We start from the raw sequence: 22,246 nt of genomic DNA, 5'->3' as shown, positions 1-22,246 counted from the left end.
TTTTAGCTCACTTTGCTTTTTGAAATTGTTGCGGCAGGTCTTGGCTTATTTTTGCTTATTTTGGTTGTTTTTTTTTTTTTTTTTGTTTTCACCCCTCAGGTAATTTGCTAAGCATGAAACAGACAATGAAGTTATTTATGCAGCAATTTTGATTATTTATGATTTTCTCTGTAGTTGTAAACTTAAATGTTTTCAAACGCTGTAATTACTCAGGTGAGGCTTATTACTCAAGAGTCTGTTTTGGACCTGGAAATTCCCTTTCAGTTTTAGGCTTCAAGATAAGACGATATACTCGAAACGTTGTTTTCATTTTGAATAGCTCAGCAAATAAAAAAGTACAAACGATCATCGACTTAATGGGATTTTAATGTATGTATGTACTTTAAATAAAATCCGTTGTTAAAAAAAATTCGTTATTAAATGTAAAAAAAAAGTTTTAATGCTATTATTTGAGAAATTAACTTCAAACGAATTACTATTTTTATCTGTGTAATTAAAGATTAAATTGTCAAAATAAACTTTTCCCGCTTATAACACCAAAAATGTTTTTGCTATATAATTTTGCAGGTTGATATTGTGAATGTAAAGTTATCCTCCTTAATTACATTTTTCATACAATGTTTTGTTAATTCCTCGATTTAATCCCATTTTTTGTAAAACCAACCAATTATCTGAATAGTATTTTATTTACAAACTCTTCGCTTTATATATTACTAGCATAATAAAAGTAAATGAACACCTGACAACACCGAAATACATGTCATCAAGGCCATATATATAAAACCCATTTAATCACACTTCCAAAATTTCGTAATCAAACCTCAGACCTTTAAGCCAATATAAAAATAAAAATTGTTACAGCAAATAATGAAATAATTTACACCTCAGCCATATGTCGCTATGATGTAACCATATTTCTTATGCTCATTGTTGTTGCCGTTTGTGTTGTCACTCTTCTCATATTTAAATAAACAAGAAATATTTTTTTTTTTGGCTGGTGGTGGTGGGGGAAGTGCGTTTCGTTTTTATTTATTTTTATAATTTGCTTACAATTCGTGTTGATACGAAAAAAACCCGAAGAAGAAACGAAGCAAGCTTGAGCTTTCGGTTTTAATGGCAGCCATAGTTGATGTTGATATAGCTTTTGATAGCCACTTTTTGACCCACTTTGACTATTTGCATGGCCTACTGCACTTGGCCAAGTTTTTGTCTCGCTCCTGCGCACACATGACCGAAAATGTGTCCGTTTGCCAGAGCGAGATGGAGTGCGTATTTAGATTTAAGAAAACATGGTGATACGAGCATTATTGTATAGTGGCGGTCAAGTTAGTAGCGGTATTGGTTTTAATCAATACGTAATAATACGTTTGAAGACATTTTTAAAGTGGTTTTAATAGTAAAACAATATTTTTAATTTTTTTTTTATAGATTTTAATATTAAATTATAAATGCATATAATGGGTTTTAAAAATTATACCCAAAACAAATTTTAATTTGTTTTATATTTATAATTTATTTATAAATCTGTTTTAAAATGACAATTACTATTTTTTCAAACGCCGCTGTCCATTAAACAAAAAAAAAACTTATATTACTCATACGCATTTTGCATATCGCACACCTCCTCCTTGTTGTCTGGCAGTTTGTCGCAATAATTAGTTGGGAAATTTAGATCATGGCAGCCATATAACATTGTAATAATAATTGCAGCTAGGCAAACAGAAAACAGTGGAAAACATAACATAAAACAGACATTGAAACCATTTTTAACCGTTTTTGTATATTATTTGAGTATATTTTCTGTATCTCGTGTTGTTGCTTTTCACGTGAACTTACATAATTTGTTCAGCCTATGTGCTCGATTGTGTGCGTGTATTTATTGTTTTCATGTACAGACATCGCATACACTAACGACTACTAAATTGCGTAAATTTTTTCGCTTCTGGTGCTTTTGATTTCGAAACCAATTTCTATTTCGTTTTAACTTTTTGTAAAAATAATTTTTATGTATGTGTATTTGGCACTCAATTTGAATATTGTGCAAAGTGGAATTAATTGAATGAGTACGAATTGTAATAAATGTTGATTCGGGTAGAAGAATGAAAGTTGGAAATATGTGTGATTAAGGGAGTATATTGACTTATATTCGATCTCTTTGATTTGGTCTTGAAATTGTTGAAAATATTTATATTTTAAACTAACTTGATAAGCATTAGTTTAATTACAATTAATAATTGTGGATTTATTTTATATTAGTTACCAATTATTATAGTAAATTTGCTATCATGTAAGTTTAATTAAAATAGATTAATTGTTTATGCTTTGGAATTATGTAACATTTTTTGCCTAAACTTTAACTAATAAGAAAAATTGCTTTCTTTAAAAATAGAAGTAATGCATTATCTATCTACGCTTTGTTACGCAGACTGAAACTTACTAAAATAAAAGACAGATGGACACATTATTAAGATGTTGATTAAAATTCTTGGTTTATGTGTAAGCCAATCAGTCAGTTGCAAAATCCTTCACTTGCTAAGCAAATTAATTAGTTTTGACACCGTTTAACTTAACCCAAAGCTGTTGACACCATCGCATTGTCATTCGTCATCCCGCTCCATTGTCAACTTGCATTTTATTTGTCCTTCACTTGAATTAACATTGCAATGCACAAGCACACCAAAATAATAAAGAAACATTTCAACGGCAGTTGACTTTATGACTTGCCGAAATATAAGTTTTATATGGGAAGATAAAAAGAAAAGAAACAAACAAAAATACAACACTTGAAGCCCAGCAAAAACTTTAAATTTCGGCTTAAGATGTGAGTCAAAAGTTTGTGGTTTAAATTTAAGGTGGTGGTTGCATCAAAACTCGATCTCAAAGGACACATTTTGGTGCATTTGTTTTTCTTATTTGATGTTGGGTGGCGAATTCAACTCCCACCGCCCCGCCCCCTTTTGTGAAAACTAGGTCACTGCAATTTGGGTCACCTAGATTTGATTACCAAACCAGCCAAGAGTCGTCGCCGTCATCGGTTCAAGCCGAGTGCTCTCTCAACCCCTCTCCCTCACTCGCCCTCTATCTTTCTCTCTCTATCTGAACGTTTTTATATGTAGTATACATTATGGAAGTATGTACAAATCTAGTACATGGCTACAGCTGCGTGTGACTGATGGGTGGTAAAATAGGTTCTCAGTGGGTGGTGCATGCTTACATATAAGTACATATGTTTCTATATCCCTGAACATATACTCCTCGCAATGGGTGGACTTACTTATCGATGGCGGCAAACGACTATAGTGGAGAGGAAATAGTAGAAGAAAATGCAAAGGATTGGGTAAACGAGATGAATCGCCGGGAAAAGGATAACACTTCGAGTGAACCAGCACAGAACAGTTTAACAAAATAATGTGCCTATCAAATGATTGTCGGTTATACAATAAAAGTTTGCGGAATGCTTTATCGATTGATAGAGTATAGAAATTAATTAAGTTAAGCTCTTAGTATAAAAATAAATCAAATTATACAAAGAATTATTGAATTGAAAATAAACCGATATTAAATAACATAGATATTGCTTATCGTCATAATGACGTTATTGCATAACATCGAATAAATGTGTGTTTTACCGGAAAATGAGATAAACAGAACCAAACTAATAAAAAAAAAATATATGGTGGTTGATAAAACCCTTGAAAAACCACTTGAAATGGGTCACACACTTAACCCATTCCGTATTCACTTCCAGCTCTGCCAAATTCAACCATATGGCGTTGGAAACAATGGGACTTTCCCTGACAAAAACGAAACCCAAGTAAAAACTTAACGTAAATTGATGAAATTGATTGGAAAAACGTAGTCAGAGCCGACAACAACAACAACGAAATATAACCAAAATGTATTTCAAAATACAAAATAAAACAACAAAAAAAAAAAACCCGAAAAAAACGAAAGTGCGTGCGATGAATGAGCAAAATTGCGCAAACGATCGTGAATGCTTCACACTGTTGATTGTTTTACTTTTTTTTCGGGTTTACTCTTGTAAGGGGTATATAATTTTTGATAAAGGGTTGAAAACAGGTGATTTTTTATAAAATTCGTTTTATTGTGTAAGAATTCTTTATATATGTATATATTAATTATTTGAAATAATCAAGTGATTTTTGATTTTATATTTGTTGCTATACAAACGTCTCTAATAAATTTTTCTACATAAAAATAGAGAAAAAAGTAAGTAAATATTAAATATATAAATATTTTGTAATGTTTTTTAAAAGGTTATGGGTTGTTGAGTTTCGAGAAAATTTTTTAATCTTCATTTCACGACACAAAAAATTAATATTAGAATACTTAAAGATTCGACCATTAAGAATTTCTGTTAGGTTTTCTGTGGTTGCCCTTTACGCATTGAATAAAGCTGCCAAAAATATCAGTAGTCCGCGAAAGAGACGGGTACACAGGGAGTGAGAAAGAGAGAGAGTGAGTGGGGGGACTGGAAGCATAATAACAATGTGCGTGAGCTTTTTTGTTTTTTGTTTCGTTTTTGTAGCGTTTTCAGCGTTTTTTGTTGGGTTAGGTTCAATATTGAATAGTTTTTGTTTTCTTTTGTTTTGGGGTGGAGAATGTTGGGAGAGAGGGAGGTGGGAGGGAGTGGTTGGAAGCTTCGGTGCGTGTGGGGCGGGAATTGTTATTGCGTGTGCTTTTTTTTTATGTGAAATGTTTTTTTTTGTGGGAATCTCTCGTTTGTGGTTTTGTGTTTTTTTTTTGTTTTTGCGTTTCAAAAAAAAGCTCTCTGAGCTCTTTCCTCACGCACACACTAATGTAATACGCTTCTCTCTGTTCATTTTCATTATTTCTTCTTTATTTTTTGTTTCTGTGTCGATTGCGTTGTTGAATATTTCCACTTTGTTTATATAATTTTAATCAAAAAGCAAAAATAAAAAAATGAAGCACTAAAGAAAAAATATACGTGCAAATGTGTGTGTTTGTGTATATACGTAAAAAGCTTTAACGTTTTCAGAAAAAGTAGGTTAGTGGGTCACCATATCTAACAACGAGGCAGCGCGACTGCGACGCCGAGTCAACTTTTTTTTTGTTTTTTGTTTTTTGACAGCCGCCAGACGAAGCAAATTTTATTTTATATATTTTCAAGCTTCTTTATACGATTTTCCTCTCGATTTTTTTTTTAGCTATTTCTGAGTAGCCATCTTACCGATTTTTGTTTTTGCTGCTCGTTTTGCTTTTCCATAGTTTTTTTTTATTTAACTTAGCCAAAAAAAGTCTCAGTTCCTTTGCCAAACAACTTTAGAAATAGTTTTGGCATTTTTATCGCTTCTATGTGGTCGCTTGCGGCTGTGTTTTGGAAATTTTAAGTAAATATTTATTGTTATTGTTATTTGGATTTACAAGATGAAACGGATTATATCGTTTTATCATCCGAAAATATTGCGGAACTTGGTTTTTCGAATTTATAATTTCATGCAAAAAAAAACGCCTTTGATGTTTTTAGTGTTGTTAAGCAGATAACTGCTGTCAGCAAGGATCTACGATAAGTAAATATATTTTTTTTAAACACAACCGAAATCCTGAAAAGAATTTTTGTCAACGTTTTAAAAATCTCTCAATTATTTGATTATCCAATTAAGAAAGAATATTTAGAAAAAATATTTAGAAATTTCAATAATTTCAATGAAACACAATGTTACTTTTTGGCGCACATGCTTTTTATAATTTTAATAAACCCTAAAGCTCAAAAAGTATAATTATTGTTCACTATAAAGTATGCATATTAGCATTTTTGCGATTCATAAATCTGTTTTCGGCTTGCTCAGCATTGGAATCTCAACGATTTTGGTGTGCCAAAAACCCAAAAACCGCAGAGAAACAGCAACAAAGTTTATGAAAACCGCAGCAATAAAGAAAAAGCAAATCAGAGACACACACTTCAACACACGCCGCGCTATTCAAATGTGAATTAACGTAAAATTGTTGGTTTGTTTAATTATTGTTGTTTAAGGCTCAAGGTGGCTGCAGTCCAAATTCAACAATAATAATACAAGAAAAAATACAACTCATGTCTGCCTAATTGGGCAGATTTTCCTTTTTGCCGCTGTCAAACAATTAACATTAAACATATATATTCATAATAATGTACATGCCGTCTATAAGCATTTTTAATAAATTCAAAAAGTTTCAATATATGCAGACAATGTACAAAAAAGACAAATAAAATAAACACAAATGTTTGATTAAAAGATAAAAGACGACGCTTCTACACCGACCATCATGTTTAGTTTTTTGTAACAAGTTTTTTATTTGTTCACCTTTTTTTTATATTTATTGATTTTTGTGATCAAAAAGGCGTGCTGACTAGAGTGACCATTTATAATTATGTATGCAAACTATTTAAATAAATTTATTTGGTGAATAAAGCATACAATGTATTTGACAAGCTCTTATAAAATCAGAACAAGATATAAAACCAAAAGTGATCTGTATTTGGATTTTTCAATTAAAATAAAAATAAATTTAACAGTTTTTAAAGCAAAATTCAAAATTAAAATTTAGAATTTAGAATAAATTTTAAAAATACGAAGTAAAGTAAATACTTTCTAAATAACTATTGAATTCTTTAATTCAAAATACTTTATAAAGTTATATTCCAAAAGAAGCTCACATGATTTTAAAACAAACTGAACCACCAAATTTTTTAAAATTTTTTTCTGAAAAATTAAATATTATATATAAAAATACTTCTTCTTAAACTTAAATTTACTCAACTTTATTAGTGCACAAGACTAATAAGTTTGTGCCACAAAAATGCATGTCTGAAATGGTATTTTTTTCAATTAGTTGAGTTTCTTTTGGCTGACCCAAATTGCGAACTAGAAACGAGTCCTGTCCCACAGCGGCCACAGCCCCTCTTCTCTATTTTGCACCCCCCTTTGGGCACCCCTTCAAGCAAACCAAAACCCCCCTTTTCAGTTGCAGGCAATGGCAAATGCAACTTATTTGTTTCTACGCATCGGGAGGAGGCTTGGAGGACCCAAAACCCACCCACAAAAAAGCGTCTACACACCCTCGCTTTGGGGCCACAACCCCCTCCACTCCACCTTTAAAACGCGCATTGCATTTTAAGCAGAAAAAACACCCGACGCCAAGCAGCAGCCCCCTCGCCGAAAACCCCCTTTTTGCTGGCTGCAATTGTTTTTGTGGCCTCGTGACCCAGTTTCGAGCTTCGTCAACTGCAACGACAGCAGAGAGGCAGGGGCGTCGGCCAAAGGGGGACGGGCGACGTTTTAAATGAATTGCAGTCTCTGTGTTCGGCGTGTGTTTCTTTTTCTTTTTCTGTTATTGTTTATTTTTTTTTTATTTTTGCACAAACAAGGCGAAGAAGAAGAACCGAATCGGTACCATAAAATCGAACAAATCAACAACAGACGGCGCGAAAATAAAATGCAATATTTACAGCGATTTTTTTCAGTTTAATGCAATTGAAATTCCAGGCGGGGATTAGTCACCTATTGGCACGTGGTCATCATGCCACTGAGACAGACAGGAGTAAAAGGGAAATTTGTGAATTGAAAAAACGGAAGGGAGGAGTCATCCTTAAAAAGGGAAAGCAACGAGAAAGTCAATAAGATATCAAGAAATGTTTTAATCGTTGCTTTAAAACTTATAAATTTGGTATCTTTATATATTATTATTTTGATTTTTTGGTCAAAATAGTAACGAAGTATGAAAAGTATGACAGTATTACTTTCTTTGATTTCAATTGTGGTTTATTTTATTGTGCAAAATTTATCGATAATTTAAAATATCAAAAAACTTTGTTGAATTTTTTTCTGCTCAACTTTAACCTTCAATACCAAATAATAATTTAAATATTTGTATGAAAATATAAAAACCTAAACTGAATGAGCTCAGATTGATGTCATTTCTAAGATCATCAGCAATTCATAACCTCAAAGATCACTAAAGAATTTTTATGTTAGCCCCAATCAACAAAAAGACCCCATAAAAATTCCTTCCATATTAACCCACCTTAGTGATTGATTATAATAAATAAATAAAGCATGGCAAACCAAAGCCACATTATTCGGCCACACCTGTTTTACCGCCCTTTTTTCGATTTGTGATGATATTCCACATGACAGACAAGATAGACAGAGGAATCGGAGCGGCAGACAGCGACGTCAACGTCGACTGCAGCGATCTATAAAATTAAAAAAAAAAAAAAAAGAAACAACACTCGGCTGACCTCATTACAAATGTGCTATATAACATATATAGTAATAGCTAATGAAATAAACAAAGCAAAATAAAGGAAGCACATTAAATACTAAATATTGTATAATTAAAATGCGTTAATTCATTAAATTTGTTGAAAGGTTAACCGAGAGAAAAAGTGTGTGATAAAGGGAGGTAGGTAGAGTCAACGGGTGGTATGCGTAATTTATTGCGCATTGAAAAAGTGCACTTTGACTAAATGTGTATTACAAGTTTTGTAGAGTACACTACTAAAAAATTCGTTTAAAATATATATCGTTTTGTTGCTGGCTGTTTGTTTTGGCCGTCTTTTATTAAAAGTTTTTAATTTAAATTCAGTTCAGTTAAATATATTTTTAACGCCGTTATGATTTCTTTTCCTTAATTTGAATGTAATTAACTATTTTACTATAATTTTACGAAATTTCTATGCTGTAATATTTAAAGATTTTGAACTCATTTAAAATATAGATTTAAGTATTCTTTAATTCATCAGCAATCAAATTTGATCATGTTGAACACCAAAATGCAAAGTTGACCAAGTTGATTAATATTAACATTCAATTTTGTAATATTTATTTAGATGTGGATGCATTTTGATACTATTTTTGTAAAGTGTATAAACACATTTATATATAGAAATATACAATTATACAAATCTACATTAAGCTGACCTCCTCCTCAAGCAACGAGCGTCGACGGCGACGTCGGCAGAGGCAGCGGCAGCGGCAGCAGCGGTGGCAGAAGCAGTGGCGAATTGCGGTCGAAACCGTCCCTGGGCGAATCTATCTGTATCTGCGTGTGTGTGTGTGTGTGTGTTTTGTATCTGTGCGAGTCTGTGTGTATGTGCGGCATATGAAAAGTGTGTCAAGGTTTTTTGAATAATATTTTGTGCAGCGTTAACGCGACGTCAGCAGAGAAAACTTTGCTGTTGGTAGTGCCTTTTTTCCCTTATTGTTGCTGCTTTCGATTGTTGTTGCTTTAGTCGCTGGCATGTTGTTGTAATCGCCGTTGTTGCTATGTTTGCTGTTTTCATTGTGCCTCCCCCTTTGCCACCCACCGCCTATCGCCCACCCACCCCTTTGTGTTTGCTCATTTCACACTGTCATCGTTTCTTCTTCCCGCGATTTATTTTTATTTAATTGTGCCTTGTGGACTGCACATTACTTGTGCTATTATTTATTGTTTACTTTTTTATGGCGACTTTTTTATATTCAATTTAATTGAGATTCGCGCCTTTAATTGGGTTTATTCGTCAATCAAGCGCATTTCTTTTCTCCCTTTATTTGGGGAGCGTCCGATAAGAAAAGCAAAATGAAAACGATTGTAATGGTGTAAACGGAATGTGGGTGGTGCGATGTATATTTCATGGCATTTTCACTTTTTGTGAGTTAGGATAAAAAGTAGCTGGAGTTGGCATAACCCATGTAGGAGTGTTGCCAAACCTATTTCTCTACCTCAACCAAAAGGCGTTCTTTTTACTTTCTGGGGAAAGCCAAAGCGAAGGAAACCGATAAACAAGCGTAAACAAATTTTAGCCTAAGTCGTTTATTTATGGATACAAAAGTTATGCCACCTAGCAACTGACTTAAATCCAGGTACAAATTTTGAATTATTACGTACGCAGTTTTCGATAATGGTCGATACTTTTAATTATACTTGTTGTTGTTACATAAGCCGCGCGTGGGAAAAATACCCTGGAACTATTTACATAAGTATTTATAAAAAAAATGCATCCTTGTTTTATATAAATGGTATTACTTGAGCACCAGGAAACTTTATAATAAAGAATCATTTCTATTTATTTTAACTGACTATTTAGCTGAGGGTCTGAAAATATATAAAAAGCCATTTCTTTAGATTTTAACTTAATATAATAAATATTGTAACGAACCGCAAATTCGGGTTTATAAAAATGACCGGGTGTCTTAAAAACATATAAAAGAACTTGAAAACAAACAGTTGGGCAAAGTATTTTAATTAGCTATTATACGATATTTTTTGTGAGGACCCACTGTACCAACAAGCTCTCACTAACGCTCATGCTTACGTATAGGCCCGATTTCCGCTCTTTTGAGATCCCAACACACGCCCCACAAAAATTCCCATTGACCCATTAACATGAAAAACAGAAAGCGAAACTGAAGCGCACACAAGAAACAGACCCACACATAAAATACATACATATAATATAAATAGAGTTTGGAACCTATCCTAAGGCATTTGTTGTTATTTTATGTTTCAACAACAACAACCTACACCAACATGGCAACAGTTTTCCATTACAGCGAACAGGGGGTTAAAAAGAGAGAGAAAGGGAGCATATAGCCCTATCTCTGTTTAAATAAGGGAGGTGGGGAAGGGGGAGAAATGTAGGCCTGAAACGAAAACGAAATCGAAATTAATCTCTCTAACATAGACCTGAATCTGTACAACAAAAAAGTAGGTCAACTGCGGCAGCGACGCCGGCACACACATATACAAACGAACAGAAAAACACACACAGCAACACACTTTCACTTATTACATTATTCAGGCCCCAAAAGCTGAGAGAGCAAAAGAGAGAAACAGTGAGAGCGCCCGCTTGTGGGCGAAACTTGTTCATGCTGCCGCGGCCAACGTCAACTGCGCTGCCGCTGCCTCAGTCGATTATTTCATATTGAAAGCAAAAGTGATCTGTGAGAGAGAGAGAGAGCGACAGCGACAGAGAGAGTCTCTCTCTCTTGGCCCCACTTTTACCCCCCAACGCCCCTCCTCATTGCCGGCTTGTCAATTAAGCAGTTGGGGAAAAATGTTACAAGGTTTCGTTTCAGGTTAAGACGAGTATTTTGTTTCTCTATTTTGCTTTTTTTTTTTTCTTTTATCTTTTTTTTCTCAACATTTGTATGAACAAATTTTGTGTTTTCTAAATTTAGCTGGCGAGTGTGTATTAGTGTTTTTGTTTTGCTTGCGATGACGACAACGCAAAGAAATAAGAAGAAGAAGATGTCAAAAGAAAGGTGGCCGGAAAAGGGGAGGAAGTGGGGCAGAGCGGATACGTTTCTTTTTCGACTCGTTTTTCGTTTTGTTTTCTGTTTCTGTTCCCCCCAGTGCGTCGTCGAAATAAAATAAGTGACCTGCCTCATTTGAAATTTGTTTGCGGGCGGCGTTTTTCCTTCTTTTTTATATGTCTTGGGATGCAATTGAAAAGGTTGTAGGTTGCGTTTGCGATGGGGTTCAAAAGAGGTGGGGGCGGAATGAGAAGCGATCGCGGATGGCAAAATGTCTGGGAATGTGCGTTTAATTGGAATTTTTACTATGTTGAGAAGTCGAACTTCTTTTTATTTTCAATTCATATTATTTATTCATAAAAATTGGTGTTTAGTATTTTTATTTCCCAAGTCTCCAAGAGCTAATTAAACTTTCATTATGCATATTTACACTTTTTACATTCCGCAAGTTCAAAAAGTTTTCTCAATTAGCCAAAATCTCTCACTTGCCACATCATCCCGCCAATAATGTTTAGTACATTACGACCCAAAAGTCAAGCAGCTTTGACCATAAACACTTAACCAAACTTATGACAATAACATACAATGTTTCCAACAAATCAGCTTACAAAACGCGAACTTCGTACCTTAAGTCGCCGAAAAACTTTACATTTGGCAATCGACACAAATTAAAACGCCCAGCCGCCACCCCCTAATCACCCCTTTTTTCCCTCTTAAAGTTGTTCAGAATTAAGCCAATGAAAATTAACTGCAGATTGCGTAAAAACACGTACAACAGCAGAAAAACAAATAAACAAAACCTTCGACGGCTCACAAAATGACCAGCAAACCCCAATCCGAATCGGATTCCAAATCTGATTCAGTGACCAAAATAAAAACAATTCGAAAAGAGGCAGAAAAATAAAATGCAGTTGAAACAACAGTTGGAGACAATTTTAGGTGACTTTTCGTATGCGGTGCACGTTTCAAGTAAATTTTATACGTTTAATGTTTTATTATGAAATTAAACGAAGGCAGTTAACCGTCAGTCGGTTAATCCCACAGCCATTCCGTCAGTCAATCGTCATCCAATGTCCAGTCATGGCAAAAAAAAAAAAAAAAAAAAAAAAATAGAAAAAGATTCAAAAAACCCGAAATAACAAAACAGAATACAGTTGAAACCGACAGTTAAAACAGTTGAAAAATTTGCTGTGCTTTTTTCTACCACACGACATTAACAATTGTGCCACCAGCGCAGGCGACAAATCGACGGAGATGAGGGGGAATTTTGTGGGGCTGGCTTAATGTTTTGTTTTCTTATGTTTTGGCAGTCAAGCGCGAGCTTGCGCACATTTTTTGGGCATTTTTTAATGTGCTGCAAAAGCAGCTTACAAAAATGTCGATTTAAATATGAAAACATCGAGCTAAAAAAACGGAAACTAAGGTAATTTGAGTTTCAATATTGATTATAAATCTGGGAAATATTCTTTGTTTTTTTAAGGAAAAAGTTTGAGAATTTCAATTATTTTATTTAATTTATCTCTATGATACTTCTTTTTTTTAAACATTAAAAAATTGCAGATGTATGTCAACAAGTAAAAATAAATTGTTGTATTTTAATGCATTTTTTTTTCGGGTCTGTCAGCGGAATGCAGTTTTTAAAACAAGACCAGCCATTTTAGCTTTTGACATTTTCGCCCCCTGTGTCCACTGTACAGTGAGGCATTTTGTGCAGTCACTGTCGCATGGGGCCAAGACTGAAACTCCGTCAGCCAGCGATTGACAAACAACTGTCGAAAAAGTCATTGCGCATGCGCACAAGTCAAAAAGGCAAACGTTAACGCAAACGAAACAAAACGAGAACCACCGTCAGCCAACCAGCCAGCCAACGGACCCAAAAAAGTTAACAGATCTTTTATTTTTTTGGGTAGTGAATACACACACATACGGCAATCCTACAGACAGACATATAGACGGACATATTTGGGCAACGGTTACACGGAGCCATTTAAATGGAGTAGCGAAGTGGAAGCTGAGCTGTTGCTGTTGCTGTTGCTGTTGCTGCTGATGCAGAAGTAGAGCTCCTCTCGCATTCGTATCTCTCTTTCGCTATCAGCCAGAAACTCAAACTGAAACACAAACCTGTTTGGCGCTGGCATGAATCAAACAAAATCGAGAGTGAGAGTGAAACAGCGGCGGTAAAAAAAATAGTACACTAAAAAAAATTCCATTTGATAATAAACTAACAAATATAAAGTTTATAAAATCTTGTATGAATTATATAAGCTATATATATAATACTTATATGGCTTTTTGAAATTTATTTAATTAAACTAAAACACATTTTCTTAAAATTAAGAACGCTGTATCCAAAATGTACCCAGTGGCAGGTTTTAAAAATTATTGCATATTTTCTGGGGACAACAATTTTTTAAAATATGACTTAACTGAAAATAAAAGCACACTTAATCTGCTTCATCACAACAATGTTACAAAAAATATAGTTATTACAAATATTTATGTACTGGACTTTAGCTACACCTTGGGCTCCACTTTTAACCTTACTGCTATTTTTTCAACCGTCACTGTGTCTAGGTATGTGCCTTTAGCCACGTGTGTGTGTGTGTATTTTGTCATTACCTGCTGTCCATATGATCAGAGATCCAAAGTCTTGTTGGCTACGGTCACGAACATTTTTTCTTTTTGTTTTTTTTTTTTTTTGATTTTGGGGAAGGAAATGAAAAGTTGCCTTAGTCTTTGTTTTCTGTTTCTGTACTTTTTTCTTGGGTAAACTTTTGAATGCGTTTGGGTATTTCGTAAGATCACTATACCGACATATAGCATATCGGTGTTGTTTTTGTGAAGCAAAGAAGAAGAAGCAGAAGGAGAAGACTGAGCCGAGTCTCTGTCTCAAAGTTGCGTCTTCTTTCATCTTTGGTAATTGAGCGTTGAAATGTTGTAATCCCCCCAACCTAAATTAAGGTGGCAAACGTGTTTAAGTTTTTTTTTTTTTTTTTACTTTTACGCAAACAGAAAAGTTGGGAGAGACGCAGACACGTTTTCGTAGGCATTGTTGAGAGTTCCCTCTTAACTGCATTTTATGCACATTTCTTCTTGGCTCTTTGGGTTTTTCCCGCTATGTTTCGCGTTCCTCCTTGATTGATTTTTTTTATACTATATTTTCGGCATTTTTTGTTTGTTGTGATTCATGAATGTTGCATTTTAATGGCAGTTGGGCTCTTTTTTCGTTTCTTCGCCTTTAGTTCCGTTTTTGGTAGGTTAAGGAATCGGACTTGGACTTGGGTTCAGGCATCGGACTCTGGGGAGTGAAAGTTTATTTTGCCGGCCACGTTTTATTATATAGTAGGTATAATATGCATGTGTTTCATGCTCCTTTCGGCATTATCTTATGCAATCGTTGGGGTTTCTGCTTTTAATGGTCTCTCCATCGCAGGGCTTGCGTCCTTATTTGGGTTCGTAGAGTTGTTAAAATTTTGCCTTAATGAGTGATTTAGTCGAAGTTTTGTCGGGGTACGTTAATTAGCCGTAAAATATTACGTATACGCAACGCTAATTGTTTTTTGGGAAGGTGAAGCGAGGAAGATTTGTAAAAGAGATAACATAAAAATCTGTTTTGGAGTGTAATACAATTAAATAACCAAAAACTACCATCAAAAAGGTCAGCTTTGGCTAACATTTAGAAAAAATGTTACTTATTGATAATTAAATGAAAAAAATAGATAAATGAATTAAATTAAAACAACAAATAAGAAGTCTTAAAGGTTTTTAAGTGAATTAATTATAAAATAAAACAACTACAAGAACTACAAAATATGCAAATTAGCAAACAGAATGACAAATAAGATTAACAAAAATTCCCCACAGCAGCTTAATAACTGTATTTAAAAATACGAATCCAAATACCACAAGAAACCCAAAAGGCAATATATAACTTTATATTAAACCATCATAACGCCCTAAGCAATACTTATTAAATAAAAGCATGAATAGGCGAAACAATAACAAAAACATAGAAATAGGAAACGAAAACGCGCCACATGAAAACCGTGTCATGAACAAATGCAACAAAACCAGCAAAAACAACAATGAGAAACCCACAAACTAATTGAGACCAAAACGCAGACACAAAACGGAAAGAAGAAACTAAACCAAGCAGCTGCAGTGGCAACAAAACCCAAAAAATTCAAAGAAAAAAAAACGGGCAAAAAACTGCTGAAGAAGAGACCCAAAAAAATTCCCAGTTTATTTGAGTGAGTAAGAAATTACAAAATAGCCACTTGAAAAGTTAAGGCTTTAAGGCTTTCATAATGTCGTTCGTTTGGATATAGTTACAGTGGATGACAAAAAAATATAAACGACTTGCTTTTATTTTCCAAAAAATAAATTGCCAAATAAATAATTTAAATATTGCTGGTGCATTAATAATTAAATTGAATTTTTTAAGTAACAGAAAGGTGAAAATTAAGTTCTTGATTCAATAACACTTTTTTGTCAAAGCTTTTAAATACATTGTTTAAAAGGCACATTTTAATTAAATATTTTTGTGTTCAAATTTTTTTTTTTATGTTTAGGAAAGTATTCTAAAACACAAAACGAAATAATTTGGATGTTTAGTTTTGAAAATAAATATTAGAAAATAGATTCAGGAAACATAACCTGTAGCGTTCAATGAAAATAAAATAATAGTGCGTTGTTATTATTGTTCCTATGACTGTACATCCGAAAGAATGACGTTTTGTTGTTGCACTGTAAAGCGGTGTACAGTGGCTCAAAGCTATGCCAAAAAGTTTCACTTTCGCTTTCAGTTTGGGTTTGCTTTTGGGTTTGAGTTTGAGTTTCAACAGCAAATACAAAGCCCCAAAAAAAAAGGGGGGCACTAAGTCAAGCCAAGCAGCGCTGCTCAGAGAGAGGGAGAGAGAGAGTCACAGAGTCAGAAGCTCTCAGCACCGTTGAAAGTGAAACGAGCGAATAAACGAACGACCCACCGAGCGTATACGTAATAACCGAAATGGCCGACCGAGAGCGAGAGTGACGCCGGCCGCGACAGCGCCGTCGGCTGAGGCAGCGACGTCGGCAGAGCAGTGTATTGCGGTATCCTCGCCGTTTACTTGGGTTTAGTCAATCGAGATTCGTGGTTGATGTTGGTCGTGTTTTTCGCATAGCTATCCACATATATATATACATCATACATAGTATATACAACACACACTCATATGACAAAGCGTTACACCTAACGAAATATTGTTAACAACAAATGTGCGCGTGTGAGTGACCCAAATATCGATCAAAATAAACAAAAAGCCATTGCGAAATAGATAAAAAGGCAATCGAATTGCATGCACCAAATACAAATACAAATACAAGTAAATTGAAGTCAAATCAAATTGCACCTCACCCACACCAGCAGAACAGCCCAAGGATTATGTTCTCTTGCTGCGTTGCGTGAGAGTGTGTGTGTTCAGTGGATGCGTGTGTGTGTGTGCAATGCAAATTGTTTAAACAACAAAATCCGATTCCCGCATATAGTGCAATAAATTCGTGACCCACTTTCAATCAAAATACAAAAGTGAAAATATACTAAGCAAAGCCAAAAAAGTGTTTATACATCTCGTTTCAATTCAACGCACACAATCAAGCTATATATATATATAAATATTAAAATATATATAAAAAGTCCTACCTCTATCCAGGCAAACCAACCAAAAGTTTATAAACAAATCATCCTTTTTGCTGTCTACTCTACATATAAATATACATAAACATACATATATCTATCTCACTCACCTCGTCAAAGTACCTGCAAATAACAAGTAATAATTTAAGCAAAATTAAAGCAAAACTTCGAAGCAAAACAACAGAACTTCTTTTAAAGAAATAATTAAATAATGGTTACCAATATATCATACGCAAATTAAACCCTATAGATCACACAGCAAGTTTGTTGAACAGTTTTCTTAAAAAGGAAATTGTTAATGTAACAAGTTAAAACACATTTCTTCTAAAGAACCAAACAATTCCAAAACATTTTTAAAATACATTTCTTGTAAAGAAAGAAAAAAAATAGAATAATTGTAAAGCAAATAAAACAACATTAAATTACTGTGTTACAAATATATAAAATATGTCAAGATATTATGATACATTTTAAATATCACCGTTGAAATCAAGCAAACACAATTTGTGGCAGAACTCCAAACATTCTGTTCAACAATTGGCCTTAACAATGTTGCAAATAAAAAATCTGCAAAAATTGAGTGCAAAAACCAGACCACCGTATGTTAACCTATTTTACTACCAAATTTAAACCAACTCTCCAACGCAAGTGCTGGTAACATAAAAAGTAAAGCAAACAAACACAACAAACAATTCAAACTTCCGTCCAGGAAATAAAATATCAAAGTAAAACTCTTTGGCCTTTACAAAGGAAAAGGAAAACCTCTCGCCTTAAATTCACCCGAAATAAACTTACATGAAATGTTATTAGAAATGGATCAGCAACAGGCGACCGTACAGTTTATATCGTCGCTGAACATATCGCCGTTCAGCATGCAGCTGGAGCAGCAGCAGCAGCCCTCCAGTCCCGCTTTGGCAGTCAGTGGCAATAACAACAACAACAATGCCAGCGGTAGCAACAACAACAACAACAGCGGCAGTAGCAACAACAACACCAGCAGCAGCAACAATAATAATAACGATAATGATGCACATGTTCTAACCAAATTCGAGCACGAATACAATGCCTATACACTGCAATTAGCGGGGGGCGGTGGGAGTGGTAACCAGCAACACCACACCAATCACCACCAGCAACCGCAACAGCAGCAACAGCAACAGCAGCAACACCAGCAGCAACAACAACAGCAGCAGCAGCAACAAGATCACTACCAGCAGCAACAACAGAATATTGCCAACAATGCCAATCAATTCAACTCCTCGTCCTACTCGTATATATACAATTTCGATTCACAGTATATATTTCCGACAGGCTATCAGGACACCACCTCCTCGCATTCACAGCAAAGCGGCGGAGGCGGTGGCGGCGGCGGTGGCAACCTGCTCAATGGCAGCTCGGGCGGCAGTTCCGCCGGCGGTGGCTACATGCTGCTCTCTCAGGCGGCCAGTTCCAGTGGCAATAATAACAATCCGAATGCCGCTCACATGTCCTCCGGTTCCGTGGGCAACGGCGGCCCCGGCAACAATGGCGGATCGGGCGGCAACTCCGGGCCGGGCAACCCGATGGGCGGCACAAGCGCAACGCCGGGCCACGGCGGCGAGGTGATCGACTTCAAGCACCTGTTCGAGGAGCTGTGCCCCGTGTGCGGCGACAAGGTGAGCGGCTACCACTACGGCCTGCTCACCTGCGAGTCCTGCAAGGGCTTCTTCAAGCGCACCGTGCAGAACAAGAAGGTCTACACCTGCGTGGCGGAGCGATCGTGCCACATCGACAAGACGCAGCGCAAGCGGTGTCCCTACTGCCGATTCCAGAAGTGCCTCGAGGTCGGCATGAAGCTGGAGGGTGAGTTGAGAATTATATTTATTCATATTTGTTATAAGAACTCTTTGATCGCTACAAGTTTTTTTAAGGAAGTTTTGGATCTATTAAAAAAACATTCTTAGGTATGTTAGATGGTTATCTAAAATGATTTCTTCGCCCAGATTTCTTCATATACCACAACAAAGTCACTTTTTCTAGAAAGAGTTCTTAGGAAACTTAAGTTAGACCATCTGATGATTGGTTTTAAATATTTTTATTTTCTACATGCCTTTTTCTTTTCTTAAAGAAATTAAATTTTCCAGAAATCTACTTTATAGACTATTGACAGATCACATAAGTAGAAAATAAATATTTATTGATGATCATTATTGTATATTTTGTTCTCATTTTCACTTATTGTAAGTTCAAAACAATCCTCTTTTCATATGACTCACAAGTAATACTATGATTTTATATCTTTAAGATGGTTTTAGACTCGATGACAGTCAGCTGTCGATTTATTTTGCATTCAGCATTGATAAGTTCTGGTAAAGAAAAGGGCCCTTAGAACAAGGTCGTGGTGTAATATTTCATTAAATCACTTGTTTTTCTCTTAAAATGTTTTTAAAAGAATTTAACGATTTTTCTTTTTTTTTTAATTTATTTTTCTGCAATATTATTTTACCACCCATTTACAGTTCATTTTATTCAAACTTCCCTATTCCTTTAAATTTTGTTTTACGTGAATTTCGTGCCTTTTCAATTTTCCGGTACGAAATGACATTTGTAAAAACGAAATGGAAAATTCCTACTATTGGCAGCCTCAACCATGACCCCTTTTCCATATAAATTGTCCGTTTGTATGGGAATGCATGTATTTTACGGATAGGAACAAGCCTCGTCACTTGTTTGCAGTTTTTGGCTTTCGGCTGCGCTGTTTTTGCAGTCGAAAAGAAATTTAATCGATATTTCTTATTATTTATAAATGCGCAGGAACAAAACCTACAAATGAGGCAAGCTAGCATTGAAATTCTTTGTGCTACTGTTTTTGCTGTACATCCGAAACTTTAAATATTTCTGTCTCGAAGGAATGTGAACAATCCGCCGAGAACTCACTTATTTTAGAACAACTGCTGCCACTCCGGCGGCATGAGTAAAATAGCAAAGATTATGCAAAAGTGCATTATTGATAGCCTCTGCGGGTCTGTGCTCCCATTTCTGGCATATAAACAACAGCGTTAAAAATGTATTAATAAATGTATTTCTGTGGCCATATCCCAGACCTATCCCAATTATTTATTTCGCCGCCTGGCTCGTTATTGTTGTTATTATTGTTGAGCAGGTCGGTCAGTCTGCGGTTCGTTCATTCGTTGTTGTTCTTGGCTCTGTCACGTCTTAATGACGCCAGCTTTTGTCATTGTTGTCACTGCGTCAACATTTTGTTTTTATTACACAAAAGTGTTGTCTCCCTTTTACCTTGTTCTCATTTACCTTTGACTTTTTTAAACAACTTTTTTTCCAGCTTAGAGCTTGAGTTGAAACAAATGTTCACAATCAAATTTAATAATATTTGACACGCTTTCAAATAAGAAGTTTTAAAATGGTTAAATTGTTTTGTTATTGATATAATTTTAGTATTGACTTTTTAACTTATTAATGTATACTTTTTATTTGTGAAGCCCAAAACTACGTTGTTGTTTTACAATCTCTTTTATGAGGAATTTGCCGAAATGTCCACTCGCAAGATTATATTTTAGTTTGTTTTTTTCCTGACTAAAGATAACGACTTCTTGTTGTTTTTGTTAAAAATATTATTTGAAGCTAAGCTCCAAGTGATATGAAATACAAAGTCTATATGAGTACTCATTATACTCATTATATGGTTTTTCGTTAAGGCAATATTTTTTTATTTTTAGTCTGACCTTTGTATTTAACTGTATAGATACCGTGCTTACTAATTAATTTGCGAAAAGTTTTCTTGCCCTTTCATATTTATTTTATGGAAATTTAATCATGCTTCCTCTATTATTTTCGGCTTCTCCTCTTATTACTTGCATAATTACTTTTCATCTCGCAAAAAAATTTTACCTCATTTTCCTACCCCTCTTTATGTGATTTATTTTGCGTAAGTCAAAGTGGGATTAAAGGAAAAAAAAAACTTCAGCCACACAAGTTGAGAGGGCGACCCGCAAATAATGTGCATGTGCAATGAACATAGTACACAGACATGTACTGCCTTATGTATTGCGATATAGGCAGCTATATGAGACCCACATATGTATATGGGACCTAAGTGAATATATATTCAGAGTCAGTGCAGCATGCACCGGTCCCAAAAGAATTCCACGCCCTCACCCGCAAAACAAGGCTCTGCTGGCATCGCTGCCGCGAGAGGACTAAGAGAGAAGCGCGGGAAGGGGGTCGGGCAGAGCGCAAAAACAAAGCTCAAAACCAAAACACAAAAAGCGGCAAACTGAGAAAGAGAGACTTGGAGTTCTCTCGCTTTTTTACAGTGCCCGCTAAAAAGGAAGAACACTGACATAGGAATACAATATAATCGATTGAATACTCATTTTGAATTTATCTTGTTTTACATGTTTTAAAAGCCAACTAGAAAAAATAAATATAACATAATAACTGACTTCTATGAACTTTACTTGACAGCTCTTTTTGAAAAATATGTTTCAATTTTGTAATACTCGATTTTTCTTTCTGTTTTTCCTGACTGACTGCTTTGTGGACTGGATTTAAACTAGCGCGAACAATTTTGGTTTTGCATTTTTCTTTTTGCTTGTAACTTATCATTTGAAACGCTCACTTGCCTTGCCACATGTTGTATTGTTTGTGGGGCAGCGTCAAACATACTCTGGAAATTATTATGCAAAGTTTGAAAAGTGTGAAAATTGTGATTGTCGAAAGCAACGCTGAAATTGCTCTTGGGAGGAGTGTTCAGGCCTAAGATAGTTTTATTTTACCTTAAATTTCCTATTATAAAATTGTGTATCTCCGATTATTAATCTTAGTGAATTAGTAAAAAAAATTATTTTGTATGTCTACCCCATATAGGACATATTAATATATTTAATTTTGAAAAATAATTGTGGTAATTTAAGTTAAAAAATATTAATTTTTTAAAACTAGTAGAAAAGAATTTTCTATTCAAAAATTTTAAAGTATTTTTTCCGTGCCCCCAAGCAAAAGGTAAAATTTGTTAAGGGATTTTCTTACTTCCGCTTGTTTTTTTTTCTATTTTTTTGTGGCAGCACATGACCAACAAATGTTGTCTATCAAATTTACAAGTACTCGAACAAAATTCGTTTTTCATTTGAGTTTTATTTGTTGTGTTGTGGCGCTTTCTTACACACAAACACACAGATACTCAAGTGGATCTCCGCTCACCCACACAAGCAAACATTTGAGTCAGAGGCGGCAGCGACGCCGACGTCAACGCCAGCAGCGACAGAGGCCGCAAAAGCAACGTGTGTGCAATATACTCGTACGTATATCAATGTAT

The 22,246-nt window shown here is 34.9% G+C and overlaps 1 protein-coding gene across 2 annotated transcripts in view; it reads left to right on the top strand.

Annotated features, from left to right (window-relative positions):
* The window catches only part of LOC108135572 (nuclear hormone receptor FTZ-F1), a 42,503-nt gene that overhangs the window by 10,689 nt on the left and 9,568 nt on the right, over positions 1–22,246 (top strand). For both annotated transcript variants that reach the window (XM_017256340.2, XM_017256341.2), the window contains exon 3: positions 18,244–18,774. In XM_017256340.2, coding sequence (XP_017111829.1) covers positions 18,244–18,774 — 531 coding nt within the window. The remainder of the gene's footprint in view (positions 1–18,243; positions 18,775–22,246) is intronic.

Source organism: Drosophila elegans, unplaced genomic scaffold, assembly GCF_018152505.1.
Source record: "Drosophila elegans isolate 14027-0461.03 unplaced genomic scaffold, ASM1815250v1 contig_208, whole genome shotgun sequence".
NCBI classification, from domain to species: Eukaryota; Metazoa; Arthropoda; class Insecta; order Diptera; family Drosophilidae; genus Drosophila; species Drosophila elegans.
Note: the sequence above shows the minus strand (reverse complement) of the source record. Positions and strands in the feature narration are given on the sequence as shown.